Here is a 20,051-nt window from a genome sequence, read left to right as displayed (position 1 = left end):
CGCTTCGGGATGCCCTGAGGTTTTGAACAGGCGCTGGAGTGTGGCGACTAGGGGCTATACACAGTAACTTCATTGCAGTGTTAATGTAAGCCTACTTGTGACACCAGGAAAGATGATTACAAATGCAAGTTCTTTCTTTCCTTCTAGTCCTGGTCTTGCTGTTTGTCATCTGGATGAAGAGACGTGACAAGGAGCGCCAGGCCAAGCAGTTGCTGATCGACCCCGAGGATGACGTACGGGATAACATACTGAAATACGATGAGGAGGGAGGAGGAGAGGAGGACCAGGTGAGATGTGGCAAAGTGTTTTGTGGAGAGGTGGTGGTCGATTGAAGTACCTGCTGTTTTTTTAAAAAAGAAAACTGCGTTCTAAGGCAGCACCTGATAACGCTCTTGTGTCCTTGCCCGCAGGACTACGACCTCAGCCAGCTTCAGCAACCTGACGCCGTGGAACCCGACTCGATAAAGCCCATGGCAATCCGGCGAGTAGACGAGCGGCCAATCCACGCCGAACCTCAGTACCCACTACGCTCGGCCGCTCCGCACCCGGGGGACATCGGAGACTTCATCAATGAGGTAAAAAGGGGAAAGGACAGGGCGTTGGCTAGCAGGGACGTGTTGGGCCAAAGGGCCACCTGTTTTTGTTGGTAACCATTCTGTGGGTCTGGCGCTTCCCTGATTGAAATTGCTCTACCATTGATAAAAACTGACTTGTGAAAAAGCTTCCATAGGTACGTGAAGAAAAGAAAGATCGGTGAAGATAAATGTAGGTCCCTGGCAGTCAGAAATGGGTGAATTTATAATGGGAACCAAACAGATGGCTGACCAGCTAAATACATACATCGGTTCTGAGGACACACATAATGTACCAGAAATGTTGGGGAACACAGGGTTTCGTGAGAGGGAGGAACTAAAATATCAGTATCAATAGGGGGGTTTCATGGGGTCTATGGTCGATACATCCCCAGGGCCTGATCATCTACATCCCAGAGTACTTAAAGGAAATGGCTCTGGAAATAGTGGATGCATTGGTGGTCATCTTCCAGGATTCTTGAGACTCTGGACCAGTTCCTGCAGATTGTAGCTAATGTAACCCCACTATTTAAAAAAAAAAAGGAGATAGGGGAAAAAATAGGGAAGGGAATTATAGACCAGTCAGCCTGACATCAGTAGTGGGGGAACATAGCAGAACACTTGGCAAACAGCAGCAGGATCAATAGACCATAAGATCCAGGAGCAGAAGTAGGCCATTTGGCCCATCTGGTCTGCTCTGCCATCCAAAGCAATCATGACCGATCTGATACAATCCTCAACCCCACTTTCCCGCCTTATCCCCATAACCCTCGATTCCCTCACTGATTAACAATCTGTCTCTCTCAGCCTTCAACATACTCAATGACCCGGCCTCTACAGCTCTCTGCGGTAAAGAATTCCACAGGTTCACTGCTCTCTGAGAGAAGAAATTCCTCCTCGTCTCTTGTCTTAAATGGGCGGCCCCTTACTCTGAGATCCTGCCCTCTGGTCCTAGACTCTCCCACAAGAGGAAACATCCTCTCAGCATCGACCCTGTCAAACCCCCTGAGAATCCGACATGTCCCCTCTCATTCTTCTAAACTCCTTGGGCACAGGCTCAACCTCTCATAAGAAAATCCCTCTGTACCCAGGATCAACCTCGTGAACCTTCTCTGGTCTGCCTCCAATGCCGCCAGTATATCTTTCCTTATATAGTCCTCACGGGCAGCACGGTAGCACAGTGGTTAGCACAATTGCTTCACCGCTCCAGGGTCCAGGTTCAATTCCCGGCTTGGGTCACTGTCTGTGCGGAGTCTGCACATTCTCCCCGTCTCTGCGCGAGTTTCATGCAGTCGCTCTCCATTTAAATATTCTGCTCCTTCCACTGACCTGAAGCCAAACGTGTGCATGTGCACTCTCATTGCAGGTGCACTTCTCCATTGGGGCCCAGGGGTGTGCAGTGAGGGGATGTCTGGCTACCATTCGTTCCCTCGGTTTGTGTGACTGGTAACTGGGGTTCAGAGATGGGTGAAGGAGACATTGTTCCCGGCCCCACTATCTCAGGCCCGAGTTCTCTATGGTATAGTATGTGTAACCAGTGCTGCATTAAGGTGGCTGGTCTATATCATTAATACAGATACCATAACTGCATGGGTGGGCAATGCATCATCTGCAATTAGTGTCACCAAATCTGAGCTTGTATGGCATCAAGGAGCCCTAGCAAAACTGGAATCAATTGGGGGGTTCCTGAGGGTAGTGTCACAGGCCCAACCATCTTCAGCCGCTTCATCAATGACCTTCCTTCCATCATAAGGTCAGAAGTGGGGATGTTTTTTAAAAATAAATTTAGAGTACCCAATACATCTTTTCCAATTAAGGGGCAATTTAGCGTGGCCAATCTACCTACCCTGCACATCTTTGGGCTGTGGGGGCGAAACCCACGCAAACACGGGGAGAACATGCAAACTCCACACGGGCAGTGACCCAGAGCCGGGATCGAACCTGGGACCTCGGCGCCGTGAGGCCACAGTGCTAATGAAGTGGGGATGTTTGCTGATGACTGCACATGATGACTGCACAATGTTCACCATTCACCACTCCCCAGATTCTGAAGCAACCCATGCTCACATGCAGCAAGACCTGGACAATATTGAGTCTTGGCTTGATAAATAGCAAGTGACATTCTCACCGTTGTACAAGAGAGAATCTAACCATCGCCCTGTGACATTCAGGGCATTGCCATCACTGAATCCCTCACCCTGTGGGTTACCAGTGACCAGTCACTGAACTGGACCAGCCATATAAATACTGTGGCTACCAGGGGGGGGGGGGTCAGCGGCTGAGAATCCTACGGCGAGTAACTCACCTCCTGACTCCCCCAAAGCCTGTCCACCATCTACAAGCCACAAGTCAGGAGTGCGATGGAATACTCTCCACTTGCCTGAATGAGTGCAGCTCCAACAACAGCTCAAGAAGCTTGACAAAAGCAGTCCGCTTTGGCACCCCATCCACCATTTTGAAAATTCACTCCTTCCACCACCGACGCACAGTGGCAGCCGTGTGTACCATCTACAAGATGCCCTGCGATAACTCACCAAGGAACCTTAGGCAGCACCTTCCAAACCCACGACCACTACCATCTAGAAGGACAAGAGCAGCAGATACCTGGGAACCCCACCACCTGGAGTTTCCCCTCCAAGTCACTCACCGTCCTGACTTGGAAATATATCGACCGTTCCTTCACTGTCGCTGGGGCAACATCCTGGAACTCCCTCCCTAACAGCAGAGTGGGTGTGCCTACATCCCATGGACTGCAGCGTTTCAAGAAGGCAGCTCACCACCGCCTACTCTGGGGCAGTTAGGGATGGACAACAAATGCTGGCCTAGCCAGCGATGCCCACATCTCAAAATGAATAAATTTGAAAGGGAAACTAGATGAAGGGGAAGGGATATGGTGATGGGGTGAGAGAGGTGCAGAGTGGAGCTGAAACACTGGCACCCACCAGTTGAGTTGAATAATTTGTCTCCGTGCTGCACATTCGGCTAAATACCTCCACCAATCCCGTTTTCCCCATCAGGTTCTGAGCAGTGTGATATAACGGTTAGATTTGTTAACTTAGCGTTTGGGATTGATCGCCAATTGAGCCGTTGCAATTTTAAAAAAAAAAGAAAAAAGCCCTTTTAAATAGCTTTTGGATTTCGCAAAAGACTTGACCTTTTGAAGTTAATGAAGATTTCTTCAACCGGAGAGAGCTATTTAATAAAACACAATTCACGATGGCTTCTCTCAATGCGCACAGCTGCTTTATCGAGGGGTTCGTATGGAATAATTAGCCCTGCCTGCATTGATTCTGCATTTTAAAATGTTTACTTCACGGAATTTGAAAGGTGGTGGTGTGTGAGGGGGGGGGGGGGGGGGTGCAGGAGTGAGAGGAGGGGGGAAGTAAGGGTGGGTGTAGTAATCGGTAGTGGGGGGGGTGGGGGGGGACGATGGGTATGGGTGGGGAGACCAGTGCAACACACGCTCCTCAATCCACCACGATACCATCGAGCAGGATGAGGGCTTTTAAATAGTTTTGTTGGTTGAATTATGGATTATTTTGCGGTTTTAAGATGTCACTAATGAGTGACCCTTTCAAATTCCATTATCAAAGGTCAGTTGAAAGTAGATTTTTGTTTTAAAGATATGAGACTTGTAAATCGCTGCATCTGCTCCATCGTTATTGCTCAGATTAATTTAATTTTGAGTGGGCTATTGAATACGATGGAATCTCACCATGAAGCAGTATGTGTGTGTGTGGGGCGGTTGCTGATTTTAGAGGTGAATGTGTAATTTTCTGAATGCATTGTAAGCGAGGTGGGGGGGGGGAATTCACCAAAAGCACAATTCATCTCCTAACGCTGCTGTTTGTAATTCATTTAGCGCCCGTTCCTGTTGGGGTTAAAACCTACTGAGCATTTTGTTTATCTTTTGTTCTGTTGACGCAAGGCAGAAAGGTTCGCCGCCCTTTCTTTAGATTTAACATTCCAATTAGTGGAAGAGAATAAATGCAAAAGATTACAAATGTTTTAATTAAGTTGGGAACCGTTTGGGAAAGCGTGCCCTGTGATTAATGTTCCACTGCCTGTATGATTTTGGAGCACGGTTCCCGTTCTGGTAATTCTGTGCAGCCGTGTCCATTCCAGTGTGCCTAATTTAAGAGTACCAGCGTTTGATGACACTTCGCCTCCGCACGCAGTATTCCGTGCTTGGGGCGTTGTGTCAGAGATGGTGTTTATTTGATCCGACACTTGTATTACTTGTGTGGCACTGGGTGGAAAATATCCAATCTTCCACTTTAATTATTAAAGCAGAATAATTAATGACTGTGCATTTCCAAAGTCCTGGAAATGGGAGTGTTTGAAGAATTGAAAGGGCTAATGGCGCTGTCTCAGAACCGTGCTGAAAGATGGACAAATTATCAATGGGTGTTGGATGTATCATTTTAAATAGCAGCTGTGAGTGAATGCAATTCTGACGGCCCGTTAATGAGCAGATCATCAAAAGGGAGCTGCTTTTCGACCTTTTCCAGTTAGATGGAATATTTTGAGCAATTGAGAGGGGACAACAGAAAAAAAGTGTGGGGAAAGGAGGAACGTTTTTTTGTGGCCAAGCCTTTGCACCGTTTTGTGCCGTTCATTTATTAATAACTGGACTGAAACTTGCACAAAATGACACTTTTTTTTGTTTTAAATAAAGAATGCTCAGTGAGCGACCCAGCTAACGCTCGCTGCAAACAATGAAGCTGCCTGAAAGCACCAACACTCTTAAATTCCAAAACTATGGGCTGCCTACGTTGCACCTTTTCCAACTGAAAGCCGGGGTCATAGCCTGTTACAAATCCTGTATCTCTGGAATTTTTGGAATCTCTGGGCTGTTTAGCACACTGGGCTAAATCGCTGGCTTTGAAAGCAGACCAAGCAGGCCAGCAGCACGGTTCGATTCCCGTAACAGCCTCCCCGAACAGGCGCCGGAATGTGGCGACTAGGGGCTTTTCACAGTAACTTCATTGAAGTCTACTCGTGGCGATAAGCGATTTTCATTTCATTTCATTTCATTTTATTTTCACTGGGCCGGGACCACTGACGTTCCCACTCGGACTTTGCTGACTTTCTGCTTCGGCCTTTCCTCGGGTCTCCTCACCTTTTTTGGTTTTTGTGAGGTCGCCGTCTGAGCCCAACGTGGGCCGAGATGTCGCGACGGTTCTGAAGTGATGCTGGTTCACAAACCAGCAACATCCCGCCTCCCGACGTGCAGTCAATTCCTTTCTCCCCAGCCCTACAGAGTTCAGGACTCTCACTTTTGATCATTTGCATCTATCTAGCACCTTTATCGTAGTAACGCTTCCTCATAGAGTCGACATAATTATGAGGGGCATCGACAGAGTGGATAGTCAGAGGCTTTTCCCCAGGGTAGAGGGGTCAATTACAAGGGGGCATAGGTTTAAGGTGCGAGGGACAAGGTTTAGAGGAGATGTACGAGGCAGGTATTTTTTACACAGAGGGTAGTGGGTGCCTGGAACTCGCTACCGGAGGAGATGGTGGAAGCAGGGACGATAGTGACATTTAAGGGGCACCGTGACAAATTGGCTCGTGGGTGGGGAGGTGTGTGGGCGTGGGATCGGCACCCGAGGGAGCCAGGTCCCTGAGCGAGACTGTGTCCTGGCGGCCGTCGGGGAACTCCACGTAGGCATACTGGGGGTTTGCGTGAAGCAGGCGTACCCTGTCCACCAGGTGTTCCGCCTTGTGGAGTCGGACATGCCTACGCAGTAGGACGGGCCCTGGAGCTGCGAGCCACGTCGGGAGCGACACCCCGGATGTAGACTTCCTAGGGAAGGCAAAAACACGTTCATGGGGTGTACTGTTAGTTGCGGTGCACAGTAGTGACCGAATGGAATGGAGCGCGTCAGGGAGGACCTGCTGCCAGCGAGCGGCTGGGAGGTTCCTGGACCGTAGGGCCAGCTGGACGGCCCTCCATACCGTCCCGTTCTCCCTCTCTACCTGTCCGTTTCCCCGGGGGTTGTAGCTGGTCGTCCTGCCGGAGGCGATACCCCTGCTGAGCAGGAACTGACGCAGCTCATCGCTCATGAATGAGGATCCCCTGTCACTGTGGATGTAGGCGGGGAAACCGAACAGGGCGAATATGGAATCCAGGGCCTTGATGACGGTGACAGATGTCATATCCGGGCATGGGATGGCGAAGGGGAACCTAGAGAATTCATCAACCACACTTAGGATGTAGGTGTTGCGGTCGGTGGAGGGGAGGGGCCCTTTGAAGTCCAGGCTGAGGCGTTCAAAGGGGTGGGACGCTTTCTCCAGGCGCGCACGGTCCGGCTGGTAGAAGTGCGGCTTGCACACCGCACAGACCTGGCAGTCTCTGGTGACTGTCCGTACTTCCTCGACGGAGTAGGGCAGATTGCGGGCTTTGATAAGGTGGTACAACCGAGTGACCCCCGGATGGCAACGGCTCTCGTGCAAGGCACGGAGCTGGTTCACTTGTGCGCTGGCACATGTACCTCGGGAGAGGGCATCTGGGGGCTCGTTGAGCTTGCCGGGGCGATACAAGATCTCGTAATTATAGGTGGAGAGCTCGATTCTCCAACGCAAGATTTTATCGTTTTTGATCTTGCCCCGTTGCATGTTGTTGAACATGAAGGCAACCGACCGTTGGTCAGTGAGGAGGGTGAATCTCCTGCCGGCCAGGTAATGCCTCCAGTGCCGCACCGCTTCAACGATAGCCTGGGCCTCCTTTTCAACTGAGGAATGTCGAATTTCGGAGGTGTGGAGGGTGCGTGAAAAGAATGCCACGGGTCTGCCTGCCTGGTTTAGTGGTGGCAAGGGCAACATCTGAAGCGTCACTCTCTACTTGGAAGGGCGGTGTCTCGTCTACTGCGTGCACCCTGGCCTTGGCTATGTCTGAGCGAATACGGGCGAAGGCCTGTTGTGCCTCGGCCGCGAGGGGAAATTGCGTGGACTGGATCAGTGGGCGGGCCTTGTCCGTGTATTCTGGGACCCACTGGGCGTAGTAAGAAAAGAACCCCAGGCATCGTTTGAGAGCCTTGGGGCAGTGGGGGTGGGGAAGCTCCATGAGGGGGCACATGCGGTCGGGATCGAGCCCCAGTAGTCCGTTTTGGACTACGTAGCCGAGGATGGCTAAGCGGTCTGTGCTGAATACGCACTTACATAGAACAGTACAGCACAGAACAGGCCCTTCGGCCCTCGATGTTGTGCCGAGCAATGATCACCCTACTCAAACCCACATATCCACCCTATACCCGTAACCCAACAACCCCCCCCCCCCCCCCCCCACCTTACTTTTTAGGTTTAGGACACTACGGGCAATTTAGCATGGCCAATCCACCTAACCCGCACATCTTTGGACTGTGGGAGGAAACCGGAGCACCCGGAGGAAACCCACGCGCACACGGGGAGGACGTGCAGACTCCGCACAGACAGTGACCCAGCCGGGAACTGAACCTGGGACCCTGGAGCTGTGAAGCATTTATGCTAACTAACTAACGGTCCGATTTATGAATGGGGAGCTGGTGGTAGGCGGATTTCAGGTCAATTGTTGAGGAGACCCGGTACTGTGCAATCTGATTGACCATATCAGATATGCGAGGGAGGGGGTACGCGTCGAGCTGCGTGTACCGATTGATGGATCTGGCTGTAGTCCACGACCATCCTGTGTTTCTCCCCAGTTTTAACCATCACAACCTGGGCCCTCCTGGGACTGTTGCTGGCCTCGATAATACCCTCCCGAAGCAGCCGCTGGACTTCGGACCTGATGAAGGTCTTGTCCTGGGCGCTGTACCGCCTGCTCCTGGTGGCGACGGGTTTGCAATCTGCAGCCAGATTGGCAAAGAGAGAGGGAGGGTCAACCTTGAGGGTCGTGAGGCCGCAAATGGTGAGTGGGGGTAAGGGTCCACCGAACTTGAGGGCGAGGCTCTGGAGGTTACATTGGAAGTCCAGGCCCAGTAAAAATGTCGCACAGAGGTTGGGGAGAATGTACAGGCGGAAACGGCTGAATTCCACGCCTTGTACGGTGAGTCTGACCAGACAGAAGCCCCGGATCGGGACAGAGACGGATCCGGAGGCCAGGGAGGTCCGATGGTTGGCGGGATGGACCACGAGGGAGCAGCGCCTTGCCGTGTCCGGATGAATGAAGCTATCGGTGCTCCCGGAGTCAAGTAGGCAGTAGGTCGCGTGGCCGTTGATGAGCACCGTCGTTGAAGTGGTGGCCAGGTTGTGAGGACGGGATTGGTCGAGCATCATGGAGGCAAGTAGCGGGTGATCATCTGAAGAGTTCGAAGATTCCGATGCGTAGCGGCAGCGACCCGGGTCCCGTGATCCAGTCCCGAGGGGAGGACAAAATGGCGGCGTCCGGAGTACCTGCGGCGAAGAAAATGGCGGTGCCCATGCAGCGCACGTGGCCCCGGGAGCTGCAGACGGCGGGGCCCATTGTGCGATCGGCTGGGGAGAGGGGGCGAGGTCGGGCACGATAGAGGCAACACTGCGGGCCTGACACACCGCTGCAAAGTGGCCTTTCTTGCCACAAGATTTGCAGGTCGCGGCGCGGGCCGGGCAGCGCAGGCGGGGGTGCTTCTGCTGGCCGCAGAAGTAGCAGCGGGGACCCCCCAGGATGCGCGGTATGGCGAGCAGCGCAGGCATACTGCGCGGGAGCAGCCCCAGTCGGGGGGGGGGGGGGGGGGGGGGGGGGGGTCGGTAGCGGGGTCCACAAGGGGTAGAATGGGTGGGCCGTGCGGAAGGATGAGGGGGCGGGGTAGGATTGCACATTACGGGAAGCGCTCGTCATAGAGAGCGCTAAAGTCTTTGTCGCTGCTAGATCGAGCGCGGCCCCTTCCAGCAGTCGTTGCCGGATGGGGTCCGATGCAATACCTGTTACAAATGCATCCCGCATGAGGAGATTGGAATGTTCCGTAGCCAAGACGGCCTGGCACTCGCAGTCCCGTACTAGAGGGATAAGGGCCCGCCAGAAGTTCTCAATCGACTCACCGGTTGCTGGACGCGAGTGGCGAGTACATAGATTTTCATAGAATTTACAGTGCAGAAGGAGGCCATTCGGCCCATCGAGTCTGCACCGGCTCTTGGAAAGAGCACCCTATCCCCATAACCCAGTAACCACACCCAACACTGAGGGCAATTTAGCCTGGCCAATTCACCTAACCTGCACATCTTTGGACTGTGGGAGGAAACCGGAGGAAACAGAGTGTTCGTCGACTGGACATAATTCTCTTTGAGCAGTTCCATAGCACGGGTGTTGGTCGGCGCGTCCTGTATCAGCGAGAACACGCTGGAGCTCAGTCTGGAGTAAAGTAGTTGTACCTTCTGAGCCTCCGATGGTGTAGGGTCCGCTGAGGAGATGTAGGCTTCGAAGACAGCCAGCCAGTGGTTAAAGTCTTTCCTGGCATTCGGTGATTGCGGATCCAGCTGCAGGCGATCAGGCTTGATTCTGATGTCCATGATTTGAGAAATCTCTCAGTAATACATTGTTGCGCTAACAATTGCACGTAGAAACACAAAACGATACAAAAGGGGCTTTATTACCATGAGATGTTATTACCTCAAGTGGAGCTGTAAAATGGCAGCTCAGGAGACCTCATGGATATTTATGCTGCTCCTGTGCGCGGAGCTAGCCGGCAGGGGCTTACCGACAAACTATGCAGGGACTTACCGACAAACCTATAATAGCCGGTACTATTGTACATCGCCTAATAGAGGCACACACATATATATACAATGGTATTACCACACTCTCTCTCTGTCTCTCTCTGTCTCTCTCTCTGTCTCTCTCTCTGTCTCTCTCTCTGTCTCTCTCTCTGTCTCTCTCTCTGTCTCTCTCTCTCTCTCTCTCTCTGTCTCTCTCTCTGTCTCTCTCTCTGTCTCTGTCTCTCTCTCTCTCTCTCTCTGTCTCTCTCTCTCTCTCTGTCTCTCTATCTCTCTCTGTCTCTCTCTCTGTCTCTCTCTCTGTCTCTCTGTCTCTCTCTGTCTCTCTCTGTCTCTCTCTGTCTCTCTCTCTCTCTCTGGTCTCTCTCTCTCTCTCTGTCTCTCTCTCTGTCTCTCTCTCTGTCTCTCTCTCTGTCTCTCTCTCTGTCTCTCTCTCTGTCTTGTCTCTGTGTCTGTCTCTGTGTCTCTCTCTCTCTGTGTCTCTCTCTCTCTCCCTCTCTCTCTGTCTCTCTCTGTCTCTCTGTCTCTCTCTCTCTCTGTCTCTCTCTCTCTCTGTCTCTCTGTCTGTCTCTGTGTGTGTGTGTCTCTCTCTCTCTGTCTCTCTCTGTCTGTCTGTCTCTCTCTCTCTCTGGCTCTCTCTCTCTCTGTCTCTCTCTCTCTCTCTGTCTCTCTCTCCTCCTGTCTCTCTCTCTCTCTCTGTCTCCTCTCTCTCTCTGTCTCTCTCTCTGTCTCTCTGTCTGTCTCTCTGTCTGTCTCTGTGTGTGTGTCTCTCTCTATCTGTCTCTCTCTGTCTGTCTGTCTCCTCTCTCTCTCTGGCTCTCTCTCTGTCTCTCTCTCTCCTGTCTCTCTCTCTCTCTCTCTCTCTCTCTCTCTCTGTCTCTCTCTCTGTCTCTCTGTCTGTCTCTGTGTGTGTCTCTCTCTCTCTCTCTCTGTCTCTCTCTCTCTGTCTCTGTCTCTGTCTCTCTGTCTCTCTCTGTCTCTCTCTGTCTCTCTCTGTCTCTCTCTGTCTCTCTGTCTCTCTGTCTCTCTGTCTCTCTGTCTCTCTGTCTCTCTGTCTCTGTCTCTCTGTCTCTCTGTCTCTCTCTCTCTCTGTCTCTCTGCTCTCTCTGTCTCTCTCTCTCTGTCTCTCTGTCTCTCTGTCTCTCTTCTCTGTCTCTGTGTCTCTCTGTCTCTGTCTCTCGCTCTCTCTCGCTCTCTCTCGCTCTCTCTCTGTACAGAGGTTATCCTCTCCAGTTGCTCTGAGAACCATAGCTTTTCCGAGCTGCTTTATTCCATTTCCGCGCATCCTGCCTTTTGTTCGCACTTCATTTAGTCGGGCTGTTTAAATCGATGCTGGTGCCTTGGGTGCTTTTTAACAGCCCTTAATGTTGACTTTGATGTTGATTGTCCAGTTCAGTGTCAATATGTAACCAAACCCATCTCCGCTGTACAGAACGGGTTGGTGATTTCTTGGTATTTTAAAACGAAGCAAATGTTCCCTGAAGCAAGCCTGTGCATTATAGAATCGGAGAATTTACAGTGCAGAAAGAGGCCATTCGGCCCATCGAGTCTGCGCCAGCCCTTGGAAAGAGCACCCTATCTAAGCCCACACATCCACCCTATCCCCATAACCCAGCAACCCCATAACCACACCTAACCTTTTTTGGACACTAAGGGCAATTTACCACGGCCAATCCACCTAACCTGCACATCTTTGGACTGTGGGAGGAAACCGGAGCACCCGGAAGGAAACACACGCAGACACAGGGAGAAAGTACAGACTCCGCACAGACAGTGACCCAAGCTGGAACTGAACCTGGGACATGGGAGCTGTGAAGCAACTGTGCTAGCCACTGTGCTACCATGCTGCCGTACATTAGACATGTACACGTTACTGAGAGACTGCTAATGGGCTTGCTTCCTTTTCTGGCACCAGTGTATTGTGTGTGACTCCTCCCATGTTTTGTCTGTGAATGGACTCCGTTCCTACTTGGCCTTGTAAGGCTGCAGCGCTGGCCCACATATTATAAAAAGGATTTGGAGGCATTGGAGAAAGTTGCAGGACGAGGAGGTTAGAATTCTCGGGGACGACTGAACAGACGGTCTGTATTCCCTTGAAGAGGGAAGGACCGAGGGATGGCTTTCAGACGAGAGAACCTGGGTGTCGAACATGTTCCCATTTAGAAACGAGAGCAGAACTGGGGGCCGTCCATATAACAGCGACAACAGCTTGCATTTGGATCGGATTGGGTTTGTTTATCGTCACGTGTACCGAGGTACAGTGAAAAGTATTTTTCTGCGAGCAGCTCAACAGATCATTAAGTACATGGGAAGAAAAGGGAATAAAACAAAATACATAATGGGGCAACACAACATATACAATGTAACTACATAAGCACCGGCATCGGATGAAGCATACAGGGGTGTAGTGTTAATGAGGTCAGTCCATAAGAGGGTCGTTTAGGAGTCTGGTAACAGTGGGGAAGAATCTGTTTTTGAGTCTGTTCGTGCGTGTTCTCAGTCTCCTGTATCTCCTGCCCGATGGAAGAAGTTGGAAGAGTGAGTAAGCCGGGTGGGAGGGATCTTTGATTATGCTGCCCGCTTTCCCCAGGCAGCGGGAGATGTAGATGGAGTCAATGGATGGGAGGCAGGTTCGTGTGACCCCCCCCCCCCCCCCCCCTAGTATGAGAGGTGAGTAAAAGCTTGTTCAAAGAGATCGGTTTAAAGAAACCTCTTAAAGATCGGGAATATACAAGGCCTGAATTAAAGAAGGGCAGATATCGTTGTGGATTGGAGGAGACGGAGACCGAATTCATAGAACCCCCACAGTACAGAAGGAGGCCATTCAGCCCATTGAGTCTGCATGACCCTCCGAAAGAGCACTCTACCTCGGTCCACTCTCTCGCCTGCCCCCGTAACCCGACCTAGCCTGCACATCTCTGGAAAGGGTCAATTTATCACGGCCAATCCACCTAACCTGCACATCTCTGGAAAGGGTCAATTTATCACGGACAATCCACCTAACCTGTGCATCTCTGGAAAGGGTCAATTTATCACGGCCAATCCACCTAACCTGCGCATCTCTGGAAAGGGTCAATTTATCACGGACAATCCACCTAACCTGTGCATCTCTGGAAAGGGTCAATTTATCACGGCTAATCCACCTAACCTGTACATCTTTGGAAAGGGTCAATTTATCACGGCCAATCCACCTAACCTGTGCATCTTTGGAAAGGGTCAATTTATCACGGCCAATCCACCTAACCTGCACATCTCTGGAAAGGGTCAATTTATCACGGCCAATCCACCTAACCTGCACATCTCTGGAAAGGGTCAATTTATCACGGCCAATCCACCTAACCTGTGCATCTCTGGAAAGGGTCAATTTATCACGGCCAATCCACCTAACCTGCACATCTCTGGAAAGGGTCAATTTATCACGGCCAATCCACCTAACCTGCACATCTTTGGACTATGGGAGGAATCCTACGCAGACACTGGGCGAATGTACAAACCCCACACAGACCTGGTGCTGTGAGGCAGCAGTGCTAACCACCGTGCCACCCATGGGGAGGGGTGAGGTTATGGAGAGATTTGAAATTTAGAATTTTAAAATCTCAAAATTGAAGAGAGCCAATGTAGGACGTGGACATGGGTGGGAGTGCTCATTTGAAGGGTCAGTGTAGACTCGATGGGCCGAATGGCCTCCGTCTGCACTGTAGGGATTCCTATGAGGACAGAGGTGATAGGGGAACAAGATTTGCTGTGTCATGGGCAGCAGAGGTTTGGGTGACCATCGGCTTCGGTATTTTGGGCTTGGAGGTAGCGGATGAATGAATGAGTTTTTTTTAAAATTCATTCACGGGGCGTGGGCATTGCTGCCTGAGCCAGCATTTATTGCACTGAGTTGCAAAAGGCCATTTCAGAGGACAGTTAAGAGTCAACCCCATCACTGTGGGCCTGGAGTCACATGTAGGCCAGACCGGGTACGAACGGCAGATTTCCTTCCCTTCCGTTCGTGAACCAGATGTTTTTTTTTACCACAATCAACAATGGTTTCATTGCACATTTAAAAAAAATTGAATTCCCATTAGCCGTGGTGGGATTCGAACCCAGGTCCCCAGAGCATCACCCTGGGTCGCTGGATTATTAGTCCAGCAATACCACTACGCCGCCTCCTCGCTTCCAGCAAAATTGCAAACGGACTGGACTAATCTAAGACTGTTGATAGTGAGGAATGGAGTCAGCCTTCTTCTGATTCTGGCCTCTTGCGCACCCTCCAATTCCTTTGTCGCTCAGTTGGCAGCCATGCCCCCCAAGCTCCTTGATTTCCCCCTCTGCCTCACAACCGCCCTCTCCTTAAGAGAAGCATTTGGCCCAATAACTCTGCTTTGGTTCAGTGTCGGGTTTTTCAGTCCTGTGAAGCTATCTAAAGGAAATCCATTACCCAAATGTAAAGTACTTGTCGTCTGCCCAGAAAATTCCAGCCAGTAAAGTGTTGGGACTTTTTAAAGAGCCGAGTGTAACATGGCAAGGCAGCTGCAGCCGCTCGGACTAGACTTCACACTCGTACAATTAGGACCCTAAAATTCACATTGAATTGCTGGAGAAAATGGTGAAGCGGGTGCTTTAGTGGTCACCGAGGAATCCGGTAAGAGAATTCAGCGAAAAGGTTCATTGGCAAAGTAAGAGCACAATTGGAAGTTCCGTCCGGGACTCCGCACAACCGCAAGGCCCCTATCTGGGCCGGCTTTTATGTCCCACTGACATTGATTCTCCACCTCTCAGCAGGAGAGCTTGTACACCAAGAGGCTCCCGGGGAGATCAGAGAAGTTACAGTGCAGAAGGAGGCCATTCGGCCCATCGAGTCTGCACCGGCTCTTGGAAAGAGCACCCTACCCAAGGTCACCACCTCCACCCTATGCCCATAACCCAGTAACCCCACCCAACACTAAGGGCAATTTATCATGGCCAATCCACCTAACCCGCACATCTTTGGACTGTGGGAGGAAACCGGAGCACCCGGAGGAAACCCACGCACACGTGGGGAGGATGTGCAGACTCCGCACAGACAGCGAGCCAAGCCGGAATCGAACCTGGGACCCTGGCGCTGTGAAGCAATTGCACTATCCACAATGCTACCGTGCTGCCCTGCTATATTCTCTGACAGTCCCCTTCACTATCTGCAACTTATTACAGGTGCAACCATCACCCCTTCTCTTCACGTGGGAAGGATATCAGCATTGGGGTGCCGGGGTGATCCACAAGCCGCCTGGGATCTTGACAGGTGCCCCCCCTGTTCCACATAGCCCGCATTCTGTAACTGGAACAATCTCTATTCAACTTGACGTCATCCAGTTTCATAATTTTCACAAAAGCAGGAACTGCTGGACAATCTCAGCAGGTCTGACAGCATCTGTGGAGGGAGGAGAGAGCTGACGTTTCGAATCTGGCTGACTCTTCGGTTCAGGTTGTCGGGGCGTAGATGAGAAATGTGGAGCTTGACACAAACCAATCAGCCTCGATGTTATTGAATGGTGGAGTGGAGGGGTGACCTACTTCCGCCCCTATTTTGTATGTTACCCTGCTGCTTTCTCTTTCTCGGGCATGCTTTTGCACCTTCGGGACAGGAAGCTGTCGATGAACAAACTGAAGATTTTATCATAGAATCATAGAACATACAGTGCGGAAGGAGGCCAGTCGGCCCATCGAGTCTTCAGTGACCCACTTAAGCCCTCACTTCCACCCTATCCCCGTAACCCAATAATCCCTCCTAACATTTTTGGACACCTAAGGGCAATTTAGCATGGCCAGTCCACCTAACCTTCACGTCTTTGGACCGTGGGAGGAAACCGGAGCACCCGGAGGAAACCCACGCAGACACGGGGAGGACGTGCAGACTCCGCACAGACAGTGACCCAGCGGGGAATCGAACCTGGGATTATCTGGCGCTGTGAAGCCACAGTGCGAGCCACTTGTGCTACTGTGCTGCCCAATCAGTTAACTCAGCACAGTTTCATAAGTGCTCATTAATCAGACGTTTGTACCTATTTGCTGATTAGCAAACAAACTGAAGTGAAGTGACGATCATAGAACTTTACAGAATTGCTCATTGCTGGGTTTCAAAATAATTCGCCACGTTGGATTTATTTTGATAAATGGATAATAATCGGTGAAAAATGGTTTCTCTGCTCATAAAACACACCGACAAAATAGTCTGGGTTTTGAACGCAGTTTTGAGACCTAATTGATGAACACCATTATTTGAACATGCACTAAGACCATGCAGTTCAGCGCACGTACTCTGTTTGAATGTAATTTTTGTGGAGTAGTAGATATGCGAATTCTCTTTTGCCAATTCCAGTTAAAGTATAGAGTGCAAAAGCAATCACACAACTTCATATTGCAGATGGTTCAGGGATTGAACAAGAGAGGATGGACAGATTCACAAGTATAGTACATTAGGTTCTGTTGGAGGACGTTCAGAGGAGATAAGATATACTGTACCCACAGGCAGGTAGAGGTCCACCTCGCCCTTCTGTGTCTCTCCTGCAGAAGTTGCTGCAACTATGTCTGGCCTCATTTCCTCCCCCAATTTTTCCTGGAGATCAAGTCGTCCCCCAGGAAGATGCCCACACAGGAACCGCTTCCTTTCTCCTCACCATAAGACAAAGGAGCAACATTAGGCTACTCGGCCCATCAAGTCTGCTCCGCCATGTATAAAGAGAGGTGCTATATCAATGCAACTTTCTATCAAGGTCATCAGGGTGTCCCAAAGTCCGTTTACAGACAACGGAACATTTTCTGAAGGGCAGTCACGGTTGAAATGTCGGAAACGCGACAGCTAATTTGCGCCCAGTAAGAACCCACAAACAGCACCGTTAAAAATGGCAAGATGGGCAGCACGGTGGTGCAGTGAGTAGCATTGCTGCCTCACGGCACGGAGGTCCCAGGTTCGATCCCGGCTCTGGGTCACTGTCCGTGTGGAGTTTGCACATTCTCCCCGTGTCTGCGTGGGTTTCGCCCCCACAACCCAAAAGATGTGCAGGGTAGGGGGGATTGACTGCACTAAATCGCCCCTTCATTGGAAAAAATGAATTGGGTGCTCTAAATTTATGTTTTAAAAAAATGGTAAGATTATCTGTGTTTAAGGATAAATATTGGTCAGCACATCAGTGAGAGCCCGTCCCTTCTCTGAAGTAGTGAATTTGCATGCAAGATCACAAATTCACCCCCCTCTAAAAGACAGCACCTCTGGCAGTGCAGTGTCAGCCTCGAGACACGAGGAGAGGGACTTGAGCCCATGGCATTCTGCCTTGCTGCCAGTCGAAAGGTCAATATAAAATGCCAATTGTATGTGGTTTTATGTTTACTGCTTGAGAGTATTATCTCAAAGTCATGCCTCAATGGGTGATCACATTTTAACACCAGTTTTTATAATTGTTTCCCCCTTTTTTTTTTTTCTGGAATTCAGGGACTCAAGGCAGCAGACAACGACCCCACAGCTCCACCTTACGACTCGCTGTTGGTCTTTGACTATGAGGGCAGTGGTTCCACAGCAGGTTCTTTGAGTTCCCTCAACTCCACGAGTTCTGGCGGAGACCAAGACTACGATTATCTGAATGACTGGGGCCCACGGTTTAAGAAGCTGGCGGACATGTACGGTGGAGGCAGCGACTGCTAGGACCTTCTTTCTTTTGAGCGCAAGTGGGAATGTTGCAGACAAAGAACTTCTGACCGGTTTATTCCCAGCAACAACCAACCAACAAACACACACAAAACAAAACGGCTAGGCTTTTAACATGTTAGTCAACTGGTGCAAGTGTTGCTTGAAAAGCTATGGTATAGGCTGCGAGCTACTTGCGTGAGTGAAATTATGGGTAAACTGACACTGTTTTAAAACAAATTTACTGATAACAAGAGCTCTGTTACACTTGAATTTCAAAGTACAGAAGCACTGAGATTTTGTGCCTTTTTGTACACTTTTGTTTTGTCTCCTCAAATCATTAGGTTTTACGTTACACACTTTAACAGTACGTATGACATTTTGAAGTGATCTCTCTCAATCTCGATCTCTCTCTCGATCTCTCTCAATCTCGATCTCTCTCTCTCTCGCTCTCTCTCTCTCTCTCGATCTCTGTCTCTCTCGATCTCTCGATCTCTCGATCTCTCTCTCTCTCGATCTCTCTCTCTCTCGATCTCTCTCTCTCTCGATCTCTCTCTCTCTCGATCTCTATCTCTCTCTCTCTCGATCTCTCCCCCCTCCAACTGAACAGTGCGGAAGGAAGGATGGGGGGGGGGTGTAAAGCAGTTAGTCAATGGTGAGCTTTTCTCTTGCTTTTTAGTTTAAGTAAAACGCGAAAGACACCAAAAGTCATTTAAAAGAAGAATATGTATTGTTTTTGTTAAACGGGGAAGTCAGCAAGTTACGGATCACGGGGCTCCCAAACGCGACAGAGAGTTGAAGGATGCCGAGAATCAACGCCAGGTTATCGGCGCTTCCTGATGTGTCTGCGACGGCGACTTTTTAGTTTTTTCCATGTTGTTTAGAAGGCAGATAAGAAACGGCAGAGTTAAATTTCAGCTTCGAAAGCTGGAATTAACTTTTTTTTTGGGTTCATTTTATAAATCCGTTGTACAAAATGAAAGTGTACATAATGATCAAGAGACGTATTCGACAGACCAGTTCTAAAGACCTTCGGATCATGTGTTTGTATTTTTAAAAAAAAGAGAGAAAAATTTGGGCGATTTCAATTTTCTTCTTTTTTTTTGGCGCATGTTTTTCTTTTTTTTCTTTTCACCCTGAGGGGGGTGGGCGGGGAAAAGTATTGATGCTTTTTGAGAATGTGATGTTGACCGGTTTGAAGACTAGGTAGACCATGACGACTATTTTTCTTTTGTAATTCTTATCTAGCACAAGTGTTTTACATAATTTGTACCAAATACCAAGAGGGGTAGGATAGACACTAGTGGCACTAACTGAGACACGGCTTTCGAACAAGGAGGGGAAATTGTGTCAGGGGCTTTGGCCAAATTTTACTGTGTACCAGAATCGAAACATTACACCTCTGGCCCGGATATAAATTAAAGGCTACTTTTTGAATTTTTTACTGGGTTTTGACTTTATTCTGTTAGCACGTTGGCGGATTTGTACGTTTTATCCTCAAAAGGAAACGGCCCTGTAATTATCCGCGTTGCATAGAAATTTAGAATTAGGACAGATTCACAGCATGGAAGCTGACCATTCAGCCCATTGCATCTGTACTAGCCGCCAAATATCCATCCAGACGGATCCCACGCTGCCACTTTTGCTCCATAGGTTACATCGCATCCAAACGCCCTTTTAAAAATTGAGGGTTTCTGCCTCGTCATCCCTTCATGCAGCGAGTTCCAGGTGGCTGCCCCCTTCTGGCCCTCTGAGGGGCTGAGTTAGCACACTGGGCTAAATCACTGGCTTTGAAAGCAGACCAAGGCAGGCCAGCAGTTCGATTGCCGTACCAGCCTCCCCGAACAGGCGCCGGAATGTGGCGACCAGGGGCTTTTCACAGTAACTTCATTGAAGCCTACTCGTGACAATAAGCGATTTTCATTTCATTTTTTCATTTTCTTACCTTAAGCCTGTGCCCTCCGGTTATGGGCCCCTCAATCAAGGGCTGTAACGCCATCCTACCTGAGCTGAATTCCTTGTGACTTTACGTCCTTTCAAAACAAACCCCCCCCCCCCCCCCCCCCCCCCCCCCCAGCCTATCTAATCTTCGCTTGTCACTAATCTTCTCCAGTCCAGGCAACACCTACAGTATGTTGCGTCAAATTATGATTCACTAATGCCTGAAA

At 50.1% G+C, this 20,051-nt stretch overlaps 1 protein-coding gene across 1 annotated transcript in view; it reads left to right on the top strand.

Moving 5' to 3' along the window:
* Positions 1-19,325, top strand: part of LOC119972214 (cadherin-2-like) — an 87,424-nt gene extending 68,099 nt beyond the window's left edge. The window contains exons 13-15 of the mRNA XM_038808581.1: positions 148-287; positions 411-575; positions 17,692-19,325. Coding sequence (XP_038664509.1) covers positions 148-287; positions 411-575; positions 17,692-17,901 — 515 coding nt within the window. The 3' untranslated portion in view covers positions 17,902-19,325. The remainder of the gene's footprint in view (positions 1-147; positions 288-410; positions 576-17,691) is intronic.
* The last annotated feature ends 726 nt before the right edge of the window (positions 19,326-20,051 follow it).

The sequence above is a fragment of the Scyliorhinus canicula genome, chromosome 10 (genome assembly GCF_902713615.1).
Source record: "Scyliorhinus canicula chromosome 10, sScyCan1.1, whole genome shotgun sequence".
NCBI classification, from domain to species: domain Eukaryota; kingdom Metazoa; phylum Chordata; class Chondrichthyes; order Carcharhiniformes; family Scyliorhinidae; genus Scyliorhinus; species Scyliorhinus canicula.
This window is presented reverse-complemented; position numbering and strand designations above follow the sequence as displayed.